The 20721-nt window shown below is 42.7% G+C and overlaps 1 protein-coding gene across 2 annotated transcripts in view; it reads right to left on the bottom strand.

The window, feature by feature from the left end:
• Nucleotides 1-20721, bottom strand: part of LOC131130761 (A disintegrin and metalloproteinase with thrombospondin motifs 20) — a 115868-nt gene that overhangs the window by 6220 nt on the left and 88927 nt on the right. For both annotated transcript variants that reach the window (XM_058074673.2, XM_058074674.2), the window contains exons 29-36: nt 19328-19498; nt 15684-15857; nt 8717-8887; nt 7501-7704; nt 6622-6751; nt 5762-5856; nt 5115-5209; nt 2426-2559 (exon numbers count right to left, since the gene is read on the bottom strand). In XM_058074673.2, the coding sequence (XP_057930656.2) occupies nt 2426-2559; nt 5115-5209; nt 5762-5856; nt 6622-6751; nt 7501-7704; nt 8717-8887; nt 15684-15857; nt 19328-19498 (1174 nt within the window). The remainder of the gene's footprint in view (nt 1-2425; nt 2560-5114; nt 5210-5761; nt 5857-6621; nt 6752-7500; nt 7705-8716; nt 8888-15683; nt 15858-19327; nt 19499-20721) is intronic.

Genomic DNA, 20721 nt, shown 5'->3' with positions numbered 1-20721 from the left:
GCATGCAAACAATTAAACAAAAATTAAATATAATCTCTTTATCCAGATTCTAACAACCAACCAACATCATATTAATCTTTGTTTTTAGTTGTCGTTAATTATTAGTTGTCTAATGGGTCCGTTTTTTCTGTTTCCGCAAAGTCCACACTGTCTGGAAACCTTACAGCAGTGTGCGTATTGGCTCATTGGCATACGGTGGTTGGACAAGTGTTTACTGAGTAGAGGGGAGGGGGAGCATTTTAAGAAGAGTGAGCCTTAGCCTTGTTGAACACATTTGTTATCTACAACCAGGTGGCATAATTCAATAATACATTCTGTATGAAAAACTGACTGCTTGAGCAAATGTGGCCTTTAACAGCAACATTGTCTGACAGCTCTGTCACACAGAGAGGCTAAAGGCAGCTGTATTTGAAACCACAGCAGTGGAGCCTGCTACAAGAGCTCTCAAGCCGTTTTAATGTGCCACTGTGTTCATGAGTGGACATAACAATAACAGTACATAACAATATCTGCCATACGTCCACTTGTGAAGGGGCTGCTGAAGCCCACCTAGAGTGATGCCTTCGAGTCAGCCCCGCACCAGGCTTTCCAGCAGCAACCTGGTGTTATTTACTCTCAGTTCAAATAAGCTATTTTTGAATAAAGAGATGGACATTAAAAATGTGTTAAAAATAAAAGATGTATCGATTAATCCAAAAAATAATCGACTGATTAATCAATTATTAAAATTGTTAATTGCAGCCCGAGTGACATGTTCATAAACATGTCTCTTTTCTCTGCAAAAATGTGTAAAAACAGCTAAAAAAGAGTCAGCTCAACAATGTATGTAGTGGGACACACCTATTGTGTCTAGAAAGCCCACAATTAAAACACATCCAAAAACCTCCAACAAGGTTTTATGGGATTGTATACAAGCTGTGACAGAGTAATAACAGGTACATTCATAGCATGATACTACAGTACACTTACAGCATTTTGTCGTACTTTGGTGCTAAACTAATGGAACCCTCGCTAGCTTCCATTCAGGTCAGGTTAAGGTTGGGAGGGGGCCATTTAGTGTATTCGTCACAATTGAGCTATCCTTTAGTGAAATCCCCCCCCCCCCCCCCCCAAAATGTTCCTTCTCCTCACAGCGCCAACATCCATTCACATGCGCCCAAGTGACACACTCAACCACACAAACATGCTAAACTAAGCTAACCCTTGCTAGCTTCTAGCTTTCGCTGGTGTTTACCACCATTTCCACCTTTTAGGTCAGGAGGGGGCAGTTTAGTGGTTGCATCCGTCACGATTAAACCATCCGCCGGGTAAATATTTCCCTACACAAACATTCCTTCTCCTCATGACCACAACGTTCATTCACATTATGTCAATTTCTGCAAGATTCTGTGGTAAACAAAAATTCTCTTTTTATTGGCCAATTCCGTAATTCTGTCTGCAATTCCGTGAACACGAGAATCACAGGGCCCTATTTGAAGTAAGTGCCGTTTGGAGTCAGTGAGGTATTAAATTATGGCGAAACAAATTGCCACTTGTTCGACCTCATCTATCGAGGCTTGCAGTGTCAGACAGCAGTGAAAATAAATTGCCTGATTGGTTGCCTTGGTGAGAAAAGTCCTTGGACACCAGGCTTTCAGCATGATGACCTCTTCAGCCGTCATCTTGAAGCGATTACCCCTACAGCAGCCAAAAGCAAATGCAGCATGCAGAGGGGAGCAGAGGAATATCGCTCCAGTGTTTGGTCGTGATGCGAGTGCATGCACGGCTGTGTCTTCATGTCTGTGCTGCATCGCACACAGTCTGTGTGTGTGCGCTGGTGAGTGGATCATTTTTGTTCTGACGTGTAATGAGGAAAGAGGGGCCCCGGTGAGGGTTGGTCCATATTTTTTTTACATACTGGTATAGATTCTTCCAATGATAAGAAAATGACTTCTACTGATATAAATTATTAAGCCGAGTTTTTGGCTGCGTTAGGGTTAGGGTTAGTAATGCTGTAGTACTAGTAATAGTAGTAGTAGTAGTACTAGTAATGTAGTAATGCTGGAACATACAAATTTCCCCATTGGGATGAATAAAGTATTTACCTACCTACCTACCTAATCACAAGCATTACGTTTCTTAAAGATTTTGTACAATGTGTGCAGAGGCTGACATACGATTAGAAAAGTTAGCTAGTTTGTTACCAATAAATAAATGTACAATTTGAAACACGTTTATTTCATTATATGGCTTCCTGAAGCTTTGTAGCTTTTTAAGACTCCACCAAATTTAAAAGTTATATCGTTTTATATTGTTAGACTTCCCCAAAGTATCATGATATACGTATGTATGCTAAGGTCCAATCATCATCGCCCAACCCTAATGGTGACACACTGTGGAGCCCATGTGTGGTCTCACTGTGGCAATTGCCACATCGTTTACTCACTCAGTATCCTCAGGGTGCTCAGGTCAAGGCGGACCTTGTGGAAAAGGGTGTACCCCGCAGAGGAGTAGTCCTTCCTGCAGCTGCAGTCCTGTCTTCGGCTGCCATTGTAGGGGCATTCGAAGGGATTGAGCAACCTGTGTGGCAAAGACAATGAGAAACCAAAATAATGACTCAGCCATAGCGCACGCACTCATTTAGGCCGCTACACTGCCATCTCCAACACTGAACCACAGAAGAACAGTTGTCCCATTTTGCAAATGTTCTGATAAAACAAGCATATTTGCTTTGTCTGGGTTGAAAACGCTGGGGAAAAAAAATAGCTCTTGGTTATATATATATATATATATATATAGACATATCTCCATTATCGCCACATATCTCCACTTTCATCACTGTTTGATATGATGATAGACTACGTCTATCGTCTAGTATTTCAGCAAATTGTATGTATTTTGGTCTTAAATTATGCATTTTTAAGCAGAAAAATGGCAAAATCAACTAAAATACATATTCAGAAGGGCATTCAGAAGACACATTCACTGACATAATGAGATATATACACTAGTATTCTACACTGGTCACTAGATAAGTCAGTAATTTTGCATTGATGAGACAATAGTCACTGCACTACTGCAAGCACTGTACAGAAACCAAAAGTTAAAAAAAAGGAACTCTCCCAATGCCAACATGTCTTATTTTCACTTATGTCTTTTGGTCAATAGGAGTGTAAAGGTGACTGTAGAGGTTTTCATTTCATGTATGGAGGGCTCTAATGTTAAAAAAATATTTAGAAAGTGTTTTTTTATGCTCCAACTACAAATTCTCTCAATACATAAATCCTACTTCACAAAAAGCAACTTAACACGGTCTGCAACAGATCAACCACGACAAAGAAGCCATGACTGTGTTATGATATTCAAGTCATGGCACCAGCAGGGCTCCTGACTGCAACGAAACGGTCACATTTGGGCAGTAACGTTTGAGACATTGTATGCAGATAAAATAACACAGATAAAAGAAGTTACAAGTGGAAATCACTCATGAGATTGATTGTCATTAGCACTAAGTGTTATTATAACCTTTCTTCAAAACACTACTTGTGTGTCTACAAGCTGTTTAACATGAACACATAGCTTTGTGTATTTGTGGTATGTGTATATGCAGTATTGGAGTTCTAATGTATATGATGCCCCCAAGAGGCACTCCAGACAGAAACAGGGTGGTTAGAGAAGACAGTTGCCGTTGTTTGTTCAAGTATTTATCAGTAATACAAATTAGAAGAAACGTCAATATTTACTTTGCAAGTTGATTTCAGCGTGCACCCCTAAATGTTCTCATTGACAAACGGGTAATTGCAAGATCTGGGCTAGAATCAGAAAATCTAAATTTCAGCTCTGGGAGTGAGAGTAAAGAGGCAAAACACACAAATGAAGCTGTGGCGGTACCGTATATTATGATGTGCAACAAACATAGAACAATATTTCAACAACATTTAAATAGGAATGGTCATTCACAACATTAATTTACAATAACAATTCTAGTGAGATAAAAATACAAAGCAGTGCATTCGTTAGATATACAAAAGAAAGCTGGGGACTAAAGAGTCCCAAGGCATACTACAATAGTTCAATTGACCAGCAATTGAGTGTCCAGAGGGTCAAGGAAGGGACTTGAGTTTATATGGAAGGCCAGTGAGCATTGAGCAACAAGAGGCACGGCTGCAAAGCCTCCTAGCGGCTTGAATCCGGGCTGCAATCAGGCTGTTTGCCTTAGTGCAGAGTTCCTAGCTCGCCATCTAAACCTGGTCTATATAAAATAGGACCAGTATAAATCAATCAATGTGCACACACAAAATAATTTAATCATATATATATATATATATATATATATATATGAACGGCGTATCATAACTTCAGTATCGTACATATATGTTATCACTTAAATAATTTGCCATATGATATTATTCATTATAATAATTATTATATTATAATAATCAAAAGTGCAATCAACAACAGTGTATGGCAGACAAAGTTTAGCAGCAATCAAAACTTAAAGTGCATGGAGTGTATCAGTAAAATGGTACCAACTATTGCACAAAAATGGCTTAGACCACAATAAGTTTCTTTATAATTCCATGGAACATGAGAGAGAACAGGCTGATATCAAACGGTAACTAGTAAAACGCCAATTCAACGCCAATAAAAACCAATTCCGTAGTTCTATCAAACACTGTTCCTTTCAATGCGGCGTTGCGCCAGTGGACGGACCCTAAACTCCGACCACTAATGCATAAAGTTTAGACTTTTAGATGGTGAAGTGACAACGACGACAACTTTTTCCATGCGTGTCCCTCACGGCTACCGATGTGTAATCCCTTCCGGATTATATAAGACACTGATTGGTGCCGCACCGTCATGTGATAATAATAATAATAATAATAATAGAAATATAACAACAACCATAATAAACTTGGTTTTCTATCTGGGTTACATGATGATAAACCTCAAATGAATATAACAATAATTTCTCAAATAAATGTCTGGTGGTATCTGCAGTTTTGTAATTGATCCGCCTATGATTTTCACTGCAGTTTTACCACTGGAACATGCAGTTGTCATACTGTTAGTACTCCTTTTAACCAAACCTAAGTGCCAACATGTGTGAATGAAACCAAGAATCCATCGTGTACCTGTAGCTGTACACCTCAGAGTAGTTGTCCGTCTGGCCACTGCGTAGCGTAACATACTCCTTGGGTAAGTTGGTATCCATTTCTGTGCAATATATCTGAGCAGGAAGACAAAGTGAAGGACAATGGATAAGCACACTTGAAGGAAGTTACTCACAAATAGGGTTGGGCATGGAGCATTGACAGGAAACGGGACTAACATTCTGATTATCCTGGAATGGTTCATGTTTTAAAATTTTGCAATTTTTGGGAAATGAGCACATGGAGCAATAGAGCAAGTGATTTCGGATATTAATCATCGGTGGCCGATATTGGACATCCCTAGCTGTGTAGTTTCTCAAAAGACAAATGCCGCCCGATGATAACACGACCTTCAGCCAGGAAGTTCAATGGTTTGATTTTTAAATACTGGTTGAAAATAGCCCTGTGAGAAATTCATTATAAAAATCATTCATAAAAAGTCCAATCCTTTAAAAAAACAAAATCACAGAGACATTCAGACATGTCATCCAAGAACTTTGGTTGGCACCCTCATTTAAAACATAAAAACCTTTATGACCCCACCTCTGAAAAGAATGGAGAATCACTAGGAATCGGAATCAAAACAAGGAATCGATGTCCAACTCTAACAAAGGATGTCTGACACACACCTGGAGGGTGCGGGACCTGACTTTGAGGTAATACTCTCCATCCATCCTCATGCCCTGATGCATCTGGATTTCACGGCAGGAAGTGAAGGATTGGCCTTGGAGGAAACAACAGAAGAGTGGTGAGTGGGTGGGTGGGCGGTTGGTTTGTAAGTGTTGGTTGTTTTTTTTGCTTTTATCTGAACAAGGCATCAAACTAACCCTCATTCAACATAATGTAGATGACAAGTGTATAATAAATATATAGCATTTGTACTGGTTCATTCCTGTTTCCTACAATAAATGGTGTTTAATATGCAAGAAGAGGTCACATGAGCCCAGCCACGGCCTGACATTGAAATGCTTCTTTTTAACATGACTAAAATAAACCACATGATAAGAATCATGGTATTTCTTCTCTGCCCAGAGTCCTTCAGTGGCCATGTCGTGCCGATTAGCATTAATACTTGACCGTGGTACTGGCTACCATCTGAGCATATCAGTTTAATACTTGACAGAGGCTTGGCAAACCTGCAAAGTCTGGTCGCTTGCCGACTGTTGCAGGGCTTGCAAATTCACAATGAAGGCAGCTTTGACGTATGTATGCTCCTGAGGCATTTTGACAGGCAGAGTTTGTAGAAAAAGTGCATCTTTCCAAGAGGTAATCATTTCAAGAGGCTTTTAGGGTAGAATGTGTTCCAGATAATGTGTTAAAAGCAAGTGGAAAAAAAACCTCTCTGTAAACACAATCAGATACGGTGGTGGCCAACATACACACACAGTCAATTTGATATCATGAGGGTTAGGGTTAGGGTTCGGGTTCGGCTTGGGGTTGGGGTTAGGGTTAGGGTTCGGGATAGGGTTAGGGCATGGAGGACACTTACATTCACTGTCCTGACACGCAGCTTGAGACTCTGGTCTTTCCAAGGGACGGCAATGCTTGGACAATTGTCCTTTGGAAGTCACACACTCCACACTGCGCTCCAATACTCCTGCTCCGCAGGTTTGAGAGCACTGGGATAAAAACAGAAGTGCGTGTAGACGTTTGTCATGTTTGATTGGCAGGTGGAGAGCAGGGGAACAAGAGGCTGGGAGTGCTTTCAATGGTAGTGTAGACCTGCCAATATGTACACATTTTTTGTACTTAACATGCACTTTGATGCTTGTATGCTTGCAGTTTTTGAAAAATTTATAAATCATCACTGTTTGACTACTGCCTGTTTTTATTTAAAAATATGCACATTTAAGATAATTGTATGTATTTTTTTTTGTCAAAATTAACAATTTTCAAGCATAAAAATGGCAAAATAATCCAAAATTAAAATATGGTACAAGTATAACCTTGCGCTCACAATTGATCCTGGTCCTATCCATCTTGCCACAAAGGGCCACTCAGACTGGGAAAGCCAGGGCGACTCCCCAAAGCATAGCCAGCCACAACCCTGAGACCGGCGGGAGACCATACCCCACTCGGGCAGAAGGGCATCGAGGGCCACACACCTGCGGCACAAGCAGGGAAGGGAGCCCGCCCACGGCCGGAGGCGCCGTCCCCCGCCGTCCCCCACACCCACAGGAAGCGGAACCCGGCCCGCCCCAGGTAACCTCAGGTCCGACCACCGTCACAGGACCTCCCCGGCCGGGATAGAAGAGGCCCGGACCCACTACCCCATGGAGGACCAGGCGGCAGAGATGGGACACTCCCGCAGAGCCCATCCCCTGTATATCTACGTATATAGCCACACACACACCCAGGTGGGGCTCACCTTACTCCAAGGTCCAACTTTCCAATAGGATGCTTGCGGACATTCCTTGAGGAGGCAGGGTCTGCTGCTGGGAGGGCGGGGTTCCGGGCAGTGGGTGGCGGCGGTGGGTGACTGGGCGGAGTAAAGAGGCTGAGCCTGGGAGGAGAGCATCGTGGAGCAGGAGACGACACGCTGCTGGTAGCCCATGCCACAGTTTGCGGAGCACTGATTGACAAAAGGGTTTACTGTTAGCACAGCAATTCTGAATCTGGCCCACATGAACTTGATTTGATATTTTTAAGTCTTAACATTAGCAGTGGCTAACTGGTGACTCTACTTTACGTTGCACTTGCACATAACACTTTTCATTTTGCAGATTCACTCTCTGAAGATTTTTCAGAAATACCTGTACGAATGAATCATGCTCTTTCATGGTTGCATATGGACAATAATTCATTAAAATATGAATTGATTTGATGTATTTGTTTGCCTAAATCAGTGGTTCCCAAACTTTTTGTTCGCTTTCAGAGGACACATTCAAAGGCAACGTGATATGTCGTATTCCACACTGCTTACTTGGTGGCAGTAATGTTACTGTGATGTTGGGTGAGGCACACAAGCATCATACTTGATGGCCGGAGCATCAGTCTTTTATTGCAGGTTTGAATGGTCTCACAACAGGCAGAATAATTCCACAACCCAAGCTGTGCCAAGCTAAAAGTCAACTAACGCTCAATGTCACTTCCTGTCGTATGTCAGTTCAGCTCCCCGAGCACCGGAACACAATTACAGCAACACACAAAAGCACAAGTCTTATTTATCTCGTATATGTCTTACTTTCTCTTATTTGGTCTACTATATTGGGTAGTTGGAGTGTAAAGGACTATGACTATGGAGTGTTATGGTGTCGGGTCTGGAACCAATTAACCACGTCTGTCATTCATCATTCAGTTAAAAACATCCCTGTTTTATTCTTTTTATGCAAGAACTTTACCAGTGGTTATCTTATTTTTACACTTGTGTGACAGTAATGTCAGTTACTAAAAATACCGCTATGGCCGTTGATGGCCTCAGTTTGACCCTAGAACAGATTATTTCAGCTCCTATTTATTTCTATGGGAACAATCACTTGTCAGTACAAAACAATTATTCTATGTCTCTGCTAGTGTCATTACCTTTGCAAAGGTAGAATTTTCTCCACAACTGTGTAGTACATGTCATAAGACGGGGTTCTAACCTGGGACCATTCCCCTGTGGCCCACACATAGTGGCATGGCGCTCCGTTACAAGGCTGATGCGACGGCGGTCGGAGTGATGGCTCGCAGTAATCGGCCTGCACGGGTGTCTTCCCGTGGTCTGTGCAGTCCACCAGCCTGGTCCTCATGCCGGGGCCACAGGTGGCGTTACACTGGAAGCAACAGGAAGCACATTAGGCTGAGAGTGGAGGCTGGCAGGGAGGGGGGGGGGGCAGTGTTGTACTTCCAGCAGTGCTGAGTGTGTGGAGGTGCTTGAAGACTGCCTGCACTTTTCAAGGATGCAACATGTGGTACTATAAAAGTTCCTGCACCACCAGTGATGATTTAAAGGGCTGTTTATGGACTATAAACATGAATTCATAAAAATCATTAGTTTTCCACTTGTTTTAAACACACACTGGTTTGACACAGCTAGTGCAGGTTTGGTTAGCGGCCAAGGCCCAGTTGCTGCAAAATAAAAATTTTGAGGCAACATAGGCAGGATTGTGCAAAGTATCTTCTATGCCTGAGCGTGAAGGACAGACAGAGGACAGAGGGGACATGAAAAGGTCTGCATTGGTGATGCAAAACAGAATAACATGATATCCAGACTGATGTTTATCAGAGTTGGTTGAGGAGAGCACCTTCATGTTGCCTTCTTTAATGATGCAGAGAAAGTGGCCATAAAACCATAATGACATGCTAGAAGATCCGTACATCTGCCTGAGCACAGTGGGGGTGATGAGCAAGAATGTTGCTTGAAGTTACAAAGGAAGAGATTGAGGCAATAAAAAATGCATTCTTGTACATACCAACGCTACAGATAATGCGTTTGGCTGTAAACGACTTTTAGCCAATTTGAAGCCTGAAGTAAGTCATGTCCAAAAAAGAAAACTAGAAGAGCACACAGATGGCCACGAAGAACGAAACAGTCCTAAACTTAACATCATGCCAAACTTACAAACCAAGAATAACAAACTTGTTTGCGTATTTCTGAATGAACAAACTAAGAAACTAAGTACTAACCAAGTTACGGATGGAAGTTAAGAATGAACACACCAATATGTAACATATGACGTAAGCAATGAAGAAACCAAAATACAACCTAAGGCGCAGTTCATACTGCAGGGTAGGATGCAGAATTCAGACTTTTTGTTTCAATTCAATTTTTTATGTGGTCATTCACATTTCCACACAAATGTGAAATGTTAATATGAACGCAAAGCGTCTGAAAAGCAATATGCACTAGCATGACCTCGCTTGCATTTCCCTGTGTTTACGGAAGTAACCATTGCTGCAGTGTGAAGGCTAGTGATGTGCGATACCATTGATTTAATTTCTGAGCCGATACTGGGTAAAAATGTAGGCTGGTATCAGCGATGCCAATCTGATTCTCTGTGCAAATTCACCTACTGTGTTTGATAAATTAGTAGTGTACAGTATTTCAAATCATAGCAACGAATGTCAGAAATCATGATGATGATCATGATGTATTTGAAACCCTTAAGTATATTGAGGTAGTTGGGTGATTTGCCGTATAACCAAGCTAAGGAAAAGACACAATCATATTGCTGACGTATCAAAAGTATTACTATCTTGATTTCAGAATCGACTTTAGGGCATGAAGGAGCTGGTATATTTATTATACGTATATATATATATATATATATATATATATATACACACATACAGTGCATCCGGAAAGTATTCACAGCGCTTCACTTTTTCTACATTTTGTCATGTTACAGCCTCATTCCAAATTGTATTAAATTAATCTCTTACCTCAAAATTCTACACAAAATACTCCATTATGACAATGTGAAAAGGTTTTTTTTTTTACTTTTTTGAATTTATTAAAAATAGAAAACAAAAAAATCACATTTACATAAGTATTCACAGCCTTTACCATGAAGCTCAAAATTGAGCTCAGGTGCATCTTTTTTCCACTGATCATCCTTGAGATCTTTCTACAGCTTAATTGGAGTCCACCTGCAGTAAATTCAGTTGATTGGACATGATTTGGAAATATAATAACTGTCTATATAAGGTCCCACAGTTGACTGTGCATGTCAGAGCACAAACACCAAGCATGAAGTCAAAAGAACTGTCTGTAGACCTGCGAGACAGGATTGTCTTGAGGCACAAATCTGGGGAAGGATACAGAAACATTTCTGCTGCTTTGAAGGTCCCAATGAGCACAGTGGCCTCCATTATTCGTAAATGGAAGACGTTTGGAACCACCAGGACTCTTCCTAGAGCTGTCCACCAATCAGGCCTGTATGGTAGAGTGGCCAGACGAAAGCCACTCCTTAGTAAAAGGAACATGGCAGCCCATCTGGAATTTGCCAAAAAGCACCTGAATGACTCTCAGACCATGAGAAACCAAATTCTCTGGTCTGATGGCTTTCGTCTGGCCACTCTACCATACAGGCCTGATTGGTGGATTGCTGCAGAGATGGTTGTCCTTCTGGAAGGCTCTCCTCTCTCCATAGAGGAACGCTGGAGCTCTGACAGAGTGACCATCGGGGCCTTGGTCACCTCCCTGACTAAGGCCCTTCTTCCCCCATCGCTCAGTTTAGAAGGCCGGCCAGCTCTAGGAAGAGTCCTGGTGGTTCCAAACGTCTTCCATTTACGAATAATGGAGGCCACTGTGCTCATTGGGACCTTCAAAGCAGCAGAAATGTTTCTGTATCCTTCCCCAGATTTGTGCCTCAAGACAATCCTGTCTCGCAGGTCTACAGACAGTTCTTTGGACTTCATGCTTGGTGTTTGTGCTCTGACATGCACAGTCAACTGTGGGACCTTATATAGACAGTTATTATATTTCCAAATCATGTCCAATCAACTGAATTTACTGCAGGTGGACTCCAATTAAGCTGTAGAAAGATCTCAAGGATGATCAGTGGAAAAAAGATGCACCTGAGCTCAATTTTCAGCTTCATGGTAAAGGCTGTGAATACTTATGTAAATGTGATTTTTTTGTTTTCTATTTTTAATAAATTCAAAAAAAGTCAAAAAAATTTTTTTTCACATTGTCATAATGGAGTATTTTGTGTAGAATTTTGAGGTAACAGATTAATTTAATACAATTTGGAATGAGGCTGTAACATGACAAAATGTAGAAAAAGTGAAGCGCTGTGAATACTTTCCGGATGCACTGTATATACATATATATATATATTTCAGTATCGATGAAATCATTACTAGTGTGCTGTCCTTTTTGTGCAACTGGACCCCCAATATTATATATTTATTTATTATATTAACCAAATGATTCAGTGTAGACAATTAAGAATAAAGAGGGTTAACATTTTTGGCAGTTAGGAGACAATTTGCCTGCTGATTCTGTATCATGAGGATCATTTTTCTGAGCCAGTATTTTTCTTATTTTTGATGGCACCTCTGCAGTTTTTCAAAAGCAGCTGTTAAAAAATCGAATAAATAATAAATATATAATAAATAAATAAATAAATAAATTGTTTCTGCCTCATGTCCCTGGATGATATGTTGATTTTTTCCAGGAACATACACAATACATGTGTCTGGTCCAGCAGAGGAGAACAGTCTCTTTATAAGTTCCACTCTTCTGTCTTGTTTCTTCCACATAGGAAGGGTTAGGAAGCATTCCTGAGGTTTCTGGGCTTTGCTCAATTTTACAGGCAGTTCATTTGTGACTACAGTATGCACCTGTGATAAGGCGCACATCTGTTAATGTTCCTTTTATTTGCACTCCAGAAGTGGAAAGTGCTTTTTCGTTACTCAAACAACTATTTAGCAGTGCTTTGGTTCTTATGCATACTAACCCTGCTCTCCAATTTTTCGTGGAAGTGGTAGTATCCCAGTGGCCCCCAGTGAACCAGAAGCTTCAACCATCTGCATTCTTCTAATGTTGTTTCATAATAGCAGGAAGGAATTATGATAAGGGTAACCAGGAAGTGTTGGCGATCGTTCTTGTGCTGCAGGAGTGGAGGCACTGCCAGCACCCTTAACAATATCGCCCTGCATCTAAACTCGCCAATCTCCATTCCACAGTCTAGCCAACATGTCTATCCAACAGCAGCAGGCCTACTTACGAACAAACTGACTTACAAACAAAAAACAAACCTACCAACTAACAAAGTAAGAACCTAACATACGGGCTAACAAACTACAAAACTCACGGACTAGCACAGTAACAAACAAACTGAGACCGAAACTAACAACCAACAACAGAATCTTGGCATAGGTGACAATGAAGAACTGAGCAATGCAGGGAATTAAGCATTCATAAAGTGGAAATATGTCACATTTAAAGGGGAACTGCACTTTTTGGGGGAATTTTGCCCATAATTCTGGTGTGAGAAAATGAGTCAATATGAGCCAGCTAACAATGGACGTAATGGGTAATACCTATTTTGATGCTAAAGCTCTCCCAAAAAAACACTCAAAGAAACGCTAACAGCGTTCCGTTTACATAACTGACTTGTATGTCAACCAAGCTCCAGCGATATTATGTAGCACCTATTTTCATTTGGTGAACTAACAAGACTCAAGAACTCAAGAAGATCCTGGAGAGCAGACATCGTAAGTGTTGTTGCTGTATCTATACTGCTGTTACTGACAGAAGTAGCATAAGTATGTGTATCAATGTACAGAGAAAAGCGTAGTGTTTTAAATCATCAAAGTACTAACTATTACATGTTAGGTAGGTATGTAGGTAGATACTTTATTCATCTCCATGGGAAAATTTGCATGTTCCAGCATACTTCGTAGAAGTTGAATATCTTTAAAAAAGCACAACATGATTAGAAGACACAGTTTAAGGTGCAGTAAGTACTTAAGTACACAGCCAAATTGAAAAAAACAGTGTAAGTTGCCATAAGCTGTCAGCTGTCTTGAGCAGTGAGGAGGTGCCGTGTTCCTGTGTAAAGCACAATGTCCGTGTTAGTGTTTGTTCTTTGTGAGGTTGTAGCATGCATGCATGGCATGGGGGGGGGGGGCATTTCCTCAGTCTGTCGGTAGAGCAGGACAGCGACAGCAGCCTGTTGCTGAAACTGCTTCTCTGCCTGTTGATGGTGCTGTGCAGTGGGTGCAGTGGATTGTCCATGATTGACAGGGGCCTACTCAGCGCCTGTCCTTCTGCCACTGTTGTTAAGCTGTCCAGCTCTATGCCCACCACAGTGCCTGCCTTCCTCACCAGTTTATCCAGACATGAGGCATCTCTCTTCTTGATGCTGCCTCCCCAGCACACCACCGCAGAGAAGAGGACACTCGCCACCATGATCTGGTAAAAAATCTCCAGCATTTTTTGCAGATGTTGATGGATGCCAGCCTGTCGACTCTGTCCTTTCCTGCACAGAACCTCTGTGTTGGCAGACAAGTCCAGTTTGTCGTCCAGCTGCACCCCTAGTATGTGTGCGTCTGAAAAGGACTGGAGAGAGCGCAGTCCCCTCTGGTGCTCCAGTGCTGTGGCCATGGTGTCAGACCTGCAATCCCCCAGTCTCACATACTCAGGTCTGTTCGTCAGGTAGTCCGTGATCCACGGCACCAGGTGTGAACCTACTCCCATATTCTGCAGTTTGTCTCCTAGGAGCTGGGGCTGGACAGTATTGAAGGCGCTGGAGAAATCCAGGAACGTTATTCTCACAGCACCACTGCCCCGTCCAGTTGAGAGAGGGATCGCTGTGTCAGGTAGAGGATAGCATCCTGTACTCCCGCCTTCTCCTGATACGCAAACTGCAGCGGGTTGAGGGCATGGCGGACCTGTGGCCTGATGATGCAGGATGTTTTCCATTGCTGGGGGACCCTCCTCTGCTCCAGGCTCAGGTTGAAGATGCGCTGTAGAGGGTCCCCTAGCTCCAGCGCGCAAGCCTTTAGCAGTCGTGGGGATACTCCATCTGGATCCGCTGCTTTGCTGGGGCGGAGCAGTACATCCCAGTCAGTGTTCGTGTTCTCGAAGCAGTCCCTCAGAGCCTGCTCTGCCTCAAGAGACCACTTCCTGAATGAGTGTGTTGTTGTGGGTAGCCTCCTCACTCTTGGTTTGTGGTGAGGCTGAAGTAGACTCAGGTTGTGATCTGCTTTCCCAGTTCAGGCAGTGGTGTGGCGGTGTACGCATCCTTGACGTTTGCATCCAACGGGTCAATAGTTGTATTTCCCCTGGTTTTACAATCCACATCCTGGGTGACAGCAGGTAGTGTTGTGTCCTGAGTAACGTGATTGAAGTCCCCAGAGAACACAAGAGCTTCAGAGTGCTGATTGTAGCTTAGCAATGGCGGAGTGGATGACGTCCCATGCTACTTCCTCGGCAGCTCACGCCGGGATGTAAACGATGACAACAATGGCGTGTCCAAACTTTCTGGGCAGGTATTAGGGACGCAAGCTTACTGCCAAGAGTTCAATGTCCCTGCAGCATATGGAGGTCTTAAGGTTTACATGTCCCTGGTTACACCACCTTATGTTCACGTACATTGCAAGTCCTCCTCCTTTCCGCTTCCCACAGGCTTTTGTGTATCTGTCCGCCCTGACTGTGCTGAAGCTGGGTAGTTCCGCGTTAGCATCTGGGACGCGCGATGTGAGCCACGATTCAGAAAAGCACAACAAACTGCACTCCCTGTAGGTCTTTACATTCTTCACCAGCACAGCCAGCATGGAAGGGACGGTTTAAATCGCCACTTTTTTGCTAGCTGCTTAGCCTTTAGCTTAGCGCTGTTATCATCAGTGTACATGTTAATGGATGATCACAGCATGTAAATTAAATTATGCAGGATTTTGTTTTCTTACATGCCTTCATACTCAATAGGTGTATCCCAATGACAGCATTGTAAGCTAGCTCATATTAACTCGTAACTTCTCGTTTTATAATACACAGAAAAGGGAAAGAAATACAGTATGTGTATTTTTTTTAAATTCCCCAAAAGTGCAGTTTCCCTTGAAATACAAAGTGGTAGCTACAACACATTTGAGAACATAAAAAGCAGCAAAAGAACTCACTTCCTTCCATGGAGCAGCTATCCAACTGTAACGGGTGCATTCTGTAGTTTGGCACCGCTGGACATCATGGGGTCGTGATGAAGTGTCACATAGATCTTCTCTGACTTTTCCGCTCCCTTTCAGCCTGCAGTAGATGTCTCGGCTCTGGAGTCCCACTCCACATGTAACCGAGCACTGGGACACACACACGGACACACGCACACACACAGACACAAAACAAGGCTCCGTGTTAGGAGTGTAGGAATAATATTTAGACGTCAGTCAGTGAGTCAGACAGGATGTCATTGGCTTTCCTGCTACCAGACTTCCACAAATACATGGAGAGACTACAGTTCTGAGGTTGAACCTTGTGTCCTTGATAGTCTGTAAGATGCATAGTGAGGAACCACTACGACCTCACCCAGATGATTTGTGTTTGTACTCAAAGAACCGAGCCAGAATAAGGAAAACAATTTCAAACAGTATATATGTATGCATATTTATAGTTACAATACATGGTTCCTTGCCCTGGAAAAGCTAACAAAATCATAAGCGTGACACTGCTTGAAACATCATGCCACGACACTTGAGAAGTGTGCAGTCGTGCATGCGAGAAACCCAATAACACCGTCATGATGTGGCTCAAAGGAGGGGATCTGCAGTTGGTGCATACATTTTTTAAAAGGTGTCAATGCATGGACGTGAAGATATCCAGATTTCATTGGTTGCTGGTGGCTTGTAGACAAAGGATGATTGCTTCCAGAAATCACGATGAGAAGAAAGAGAGTGGAGGGAGTTGATGGTTCTCTAGGAATTTTTTTCTCTTGTTTACCACAGGCAATACTAGGTTAGCAAAATAACCCGCAACAAGTGAAATCAGCAAAGTAGCCAACTCTCTCCCCCCCAAAAAGTTTCATGACCACTTTTCCACTACCAATGTTGTGCCACGATTCGCTGCACCCTCATGTCTGGCTTCTGAGCTCCACGGCACCAGCGGTGCAAAGTGTGTGCAACAATGAGTGCTCCTCCTCGGGCAGACGAGGGTGGAGGACCACCAGTGGTGCCTACTCTGAGTTCAGGCAAGCTAAGTCAGTGGTCTCCAGCCAGGAGCTCATGAGCTTCCAGTAGCTCCTAAACACTTTTCCATTAGCTCTTTATTCATTTATTAACTCCTACACCCACTAATTAATAGCTGTGTTTGAATTTGGGATCTGCATCCTAAAAGTGCGTATTTGTAGACTGCATTCTGTGTGTTAACTTTTATGAATATAAAACTTAAAACTTGTGTTGCTGCTAATCATTGCTGTAGAAATGAAGGAAATAGCCAAAACGTAATAACTACATAAATTAGCTATGAATATTACTACTGTTTAACAGGGCTCAAGCTACAAAATCTAGCGCTTCCATTTCTCTGTGTATTTTTCTCACCTTTGCTTCACAAATTATTGTTTGACCATTGAGCATTTTTTTCTGGATTAAAAACACTTTACTAGTGCACAAATGTGTCTATTCAATAATGTTTCATTGTGGTGCACAACTTATAAATATCACTGCTTACTACGACTACCATGTGTAAGGTAGTATGGCATGCCATGTTAACATACATCTACACTATTTTTCAGACATTCCTCCAAATACAATGCGTCAGTACTATTATCTGATGAATTATCAGCATATATTGATGCTAAATATATTAAACACTGATGAATTAGATGATATCATTGTGGCAGTCTTTTCATTTTACATGGGGCAAGTTCGGGCAAGTAGTTCTCACCTTAAGGATTCCCCATGGACAAGTAATTGTTGTTTTTAATGTACATAGAGCCCTGGTTTAATATATCAGGTTGAGCTGTGAGCTGGAAATACATTTGTAAAAAGATCAAATTTCTTATCTGTCCTGTAACACCTAATTTAAAAAACTAATAATTTTGTTACTTTACTGTCGCGATTGAAGGCAGATATTCTGTCAGGATGTCAGGGTAAACATGAGAACACGTGACAAAACCAGGAAGTGTGAGGAAGGCTAGACCGTCTGAATTTTCGTGGCTGGAGCAGGACTGACATTCACTACGGTATGAATAAAACTTCAAACTCAATATTGTATATGCAAACATTTTGCATTGGGCCTGAACAATGCCAACAATGAAATGACATCATCTTCCCTATTTTTGCTTCTGGCTCTCTCTGTCGGACAAAATTGCATTGCAGTCATTTTCTATGCTCTCCTCCAATGAAATGTTTTTTCTCAAATGCATCATAAGAACACTTTTTTGGACTAAATAATTCAGGCAACAAAATGCAGTTGCAGCAGCAGTACGACACCAGATTCCTATAATATTTTGACGTTATTCCCTTAATATACACTGTATACATTTCCCAACCTCCATCCATCCATCCATTTTCCTCCGCTTATCCAGGTCTGGGTCACGGGGGCAGCAGTCTCAGTAGGGAAGCCCAGACTTCCTGGTCCCCGGCCACCTCCTCCAACTCCACCGGAAGGACACCAAGGCGTTCCCAGGTCAACGGTGAGACATAATCCCTCCAGCGTGTCCTCGGTCTGCCCTGGGGCCTTTTCCTGGCTGGGCATGCCCAGAACACTTCACCAGGGAGTCCTCTGCTTCCTCTATGGAACCTGTCGGTACCTGTCAGCTTCTTCCGGAGTCCCACAAGCCATCAATGCTCGATAGGACTCCTTCTTCAGCTTGACGGCGGCCCTGACCTCTGATGTCCACCATCGGGGTTGGGGCCTGCTGCCATGAGTGGCGCCGACCGCCTTTCAGCTGCAGCTCCAACCAACTGCCTCAGCAATGTGGCCCATTCTGACTCACTATCCCGGTCCTCCCCCGGGATGCAGGTGGAGTTCTGCGGCGGTAAGAGTTGAAGACTCGACAAACGGGAGACTTTGCCAGACATTCCCAGCAGACCCTAACTACTCGTTTGGGTCTCCCAGGTCTGTCCAGCATCCTCCCCCGCCATCTAATCCAACTAATCACCAGGTGGTCATCAGTTGACAGCTCAGCCCCTCCCTTCACCCGTGTGTCCAGAACATGCGGACGAAGGTCTGATGATACGACTACAAAGTCGATCATAGACCTGCGGCCTCGGGTGTCCTGGTGCCTAGTACACTTACGGACATCCCTATGTTAAAAACATTCTCGTCTTTGTTGTCATCATAAAGGTCTTCTGGATCACTCCATCTTATTCCCCTCCATGAATCACCACCTTATCGTGGTGGAGAGGTTTGAGTGCCCAAGTGATCCGAGGAGCTATGTTGTCTGGGGCTATATGCCCCTGGTAGGGTCTCCCAAGGCAAACAGGTCCAAGGTGACGGGACAGACCAAGAGTAATTTCCCAACCACATTTTCAAGAAATTAAAACCCCCCATTTTGGTGCTATTTTCAAATGTTCAAAATATTTTAACTTTCCTCTTTCCTTGTCCCATAATATTTCAACTTTTGATCAACATTGCAGTGCCATTAAAAGTTGCTACAGTAATTTGATATGCTTTGCTCTGGTTTGTCTGGTGAACAAATTCAGTTATGATATATTATGTTTGAAATTAAAATAATTTTTCACTCCCGGATGTAAACCTCCAGTGACCTGCTAAAACTTTCCAAAGTAAAGTCTGATTAATTACAACTGGATGTAACATAGTTGATTCATACCTTGCTCCACCTGTTGGCCTTCCAAGTGGGACACCCTCGGCCCCGACAAGTCTTCTGTGCCCGTGGCCGAGGAAGGTGACGGCAGTGCTGCTCCTCCAGTTTGCTTTGGTTCTTGTGGTCAACGCAGGTGATCTCCCGGTGTTTGGTGCCGCGGCCACAAGTCACCGAACACTACATGGGAAGGTAAATTAGGATCATTTAATGACTGAAGATGACACAAGGAGCATTCAATTATAACTCCAGCATCTTTAGCTTGATATGAACTCTTTTAGACAGTTTGAGCTAACAAAACGTAGCACTTCTTCTTCGGTTTTTAGGCGGTTAGCATCCATTACTTGCACATAACTTAGCTGCAGCCACAGCCTTACCACAGCCTTACCACAGCCATACGGAAACATTCACACCCTGAGTCGACCATCCCTCATATTCTATTGAACAACCGTGTGTCTTCAATAGTCAAACCACATCCTTCCAAAAAACAGAACTTTCAACTTTCAATGTTGGCAGTTCCCTCTTTACCAACTGTGCTGGCAACCAAAGAAATGTGTCTTGGCCCTTCTGTTGTTTATCTTTGTGACTGTGTGTACACTGTTAGTATACTGTATACTGTATACTATATAGAATACCTTATCTGACATCCGAGTGAAACACTGTGATGCTTTTTGTTGTCCTGTCCAGCCATTGGGGCAGATAGTATTATCGATGTAAATGCCCTTACCTGTAGACAGATTTGCTCTGCCAGAGAAAATGTAAGATACACCTTGCCTGTCATATATAGATGATATAGTCATAATAATCTATATAACTGACTGATGTCTTTGAAAGGATACGGAAGATGTACTCTTGCGTCATTTTAACTCCACTCATTTTACTGCCACCAACACTACAACAATGTCTACTGTGCATACCACGAATCCATCCTCTGCTTTTGGGAGTTAGCTCGATGCTTTTACTGGATCTTTCCTTGGCTTCCTGATTGGAATAACCACCGCCTCTTTCCACTTTGCTCACAGTCGACCCTCTTCCCAGACATTATCATAGAGTTCTAACAGTCTCTTGAAAGCTTCCCTGGAGTAGGTGGTTTGGGTCTGGGTGCTAATAGCACTCAGCATCTCTTCAAGTGTGTCATCCAAAGGGTGTCTAAAACTCCTGCATGTTGACCTCTTCTTTTTCATTTTACCTTCTTTGGACAGGTTTTCTGAGCTGTGCATCTTTGCTCTCTCCTGCCCCTCCCGTTCTCCTGATCATTCCCCATATTTCTCCCACCAGCGTTGTTCTTTCAACCGAACTGCGTCTTTCTTTTTTTGCTTGCCTGATTGTTCTTCTGACTGCTGCTTGAGTCTTTTCATAGAGAATTAAATTCGGTATGTTGTGAGTTCTTTTAACCAATCTGA

Source organism: Doryrhamphus excisus, linkage group LG1, assembly GCF_037039965.1.
Source record: "Doryrhamphus excisus strain RoL-2023G ecotype Guam linkage group LG1, RoL_Dexc_Guam_v1.1, whole genome shotgun sequence".
Lineage (NCBI taxonomy): Eukaryota > Metazoa > Chordata > Actinopteri > Syngnathiformes > Syngnathidae > Doryrhamphus > Doryrhamphus excisus.
This window is presented reverse-complemented; position numbering and strand designations above follow the sequence as displayed.